The 1,141-nt window shown below is 64.8% G+C and overlaps 1 protein-coding gene across 5 annotated transcripts in view; it reads left to right on the forward strand.

The window, feature by feature from the left end:
* Positions 1–1,135, forward strand: part of LOC117243818 (translation initiation factor IF-2-like) — a 4,564-nt gene extending 3,429 nt beyond the window's left edge. For 3 of the 5 annotated variants that reach the window (XM_033511760.1, XM_033511762.1, XM_033511764.1), the window contains exons 4-5: positions 63–82; positions 442–1,135. In XM_033511760.1, coding sequence (XP_033367651.1) covers positions 63–82; positions 442–761 — 340 coding nt within the window. In that variant the 3' untranslated portion in view covers positions 762–1,135. Of the gene's footprint in view, positions 1–62; positions 212–441 lie in introns of all 5 variants that reach the window. The other 2 variants (XM_033511763.1, XM_033511761.1) reach the window with 1 other exon arrangement.
* The last annotated feature ends 6 nt before the right edge of the window (positions 1,136–1,141 follow it).

Consider the following 1,141-nt stretch of genomic DNA (forward strand, 5'->3'; position numbering starts at 1 on the left):
TCCTGCTCCAGGAAGTTTGGGGTGAGCAATTTGCCTTTTTGCCGTTGTTTTCCCCCCAAAAGCGGCGAGCCCGGGAGCGGAGGTAGGAGCGGCGGCGGGAGGTGACAGCCGGGGACGGCCGGGGACAGCCGGTGACACAGCGGGAGCGCCCGCAGACCCCGCGCCCGGCGCTTACACAACTCCGGAACGGGGCAAAATCCCGGGAAAACGGGCAAGAACCGCCCCTGGCACCTCTTCCCGTCCCTTCCCGCAGCTGGGAATTTCGGGGAGCCTGGGGGGGATCCCCCACCCCGCCCCCCGAGCCGCGCTTTAGCCAAAAAAGGGGATTTGGGGGTGTCGGGGCTGCGGCGGGGAGGGGGAATGGGGGGTGTCGCTGGTTTTGCTGGAGCTTTGCTGGTTTTTCAGCGGGGTTTTTATTCTTTTCCGGGTTTTTCTCCCCAGCACCGGGGCAGAGGTGGCAGCTGAGGCACAGCCGGGCCCGGCCCTCGCCCCACGGCACCTGCCGGGGCTGCGGGCGCCCAGAACGGGCTGAAAAGAGGCGATTTCACCCCAAAAACGTGCGTGGGGAGGGGCCAGGGGAGCCGGCAGCGCCGGGGAGGGGGGCACAGGGAGCTGGAGGGGGAGGGAGGGTTGGACTCGCCCTCATTTTGGGGTTAATTTGTGCATTTTTGGGGTTCACTCCCCGAGTTTGGGGCGTCCCTGACCCGAGGGCTGTGCTGGGGTTTGGGGTGACGGAACCCCCCGTGTTTGGCCTCGTTTAGGGGGGGCTGCGCTGCCCCCACCCCTGCCACGGCTCTGTCACTCCTTGGTGGCTCTGATTAGCGTTTAATTAACATGCCTAGTGGTTAATTAAGCGCCCCAATGCTTAATGAAGCTCCCCAGGGCTTGAGGAAGGCCCTCGGGGTTGAACCTGGGGCCGCGCCCGCGGCCACGCCTCAACCTGCAGGACCAGTTTGGGGCATTTCCCCTCGTTCCCGCTGCCTTTGGGGCTGTCCCGTGGCAAAAGTGTCGGGATTTGACTCTGAGGCGGCCGTTCCGAGGTGAAACCCCGGGATTTGGGACCCCTGTGAGCTTCCCTGGCCCCGGAATTCCCGCTTTTTACCCCAAAACAGCGTCGCTCTCGTCTCACCAAAATCGCCCC

This window comes from Parus major, unplaced genomic scaffold (assembly GCF_001522545.3).
Source record: "Parus major isolate Abel unplaced genomic scaffold, Parus_major1.1 Scaffold593, whole genome shotgun sequence".
NCBI lineage: Eukaryota > Metazoa > Chordata > Aves > Passeriformes > Paridae > Parus > Parus major.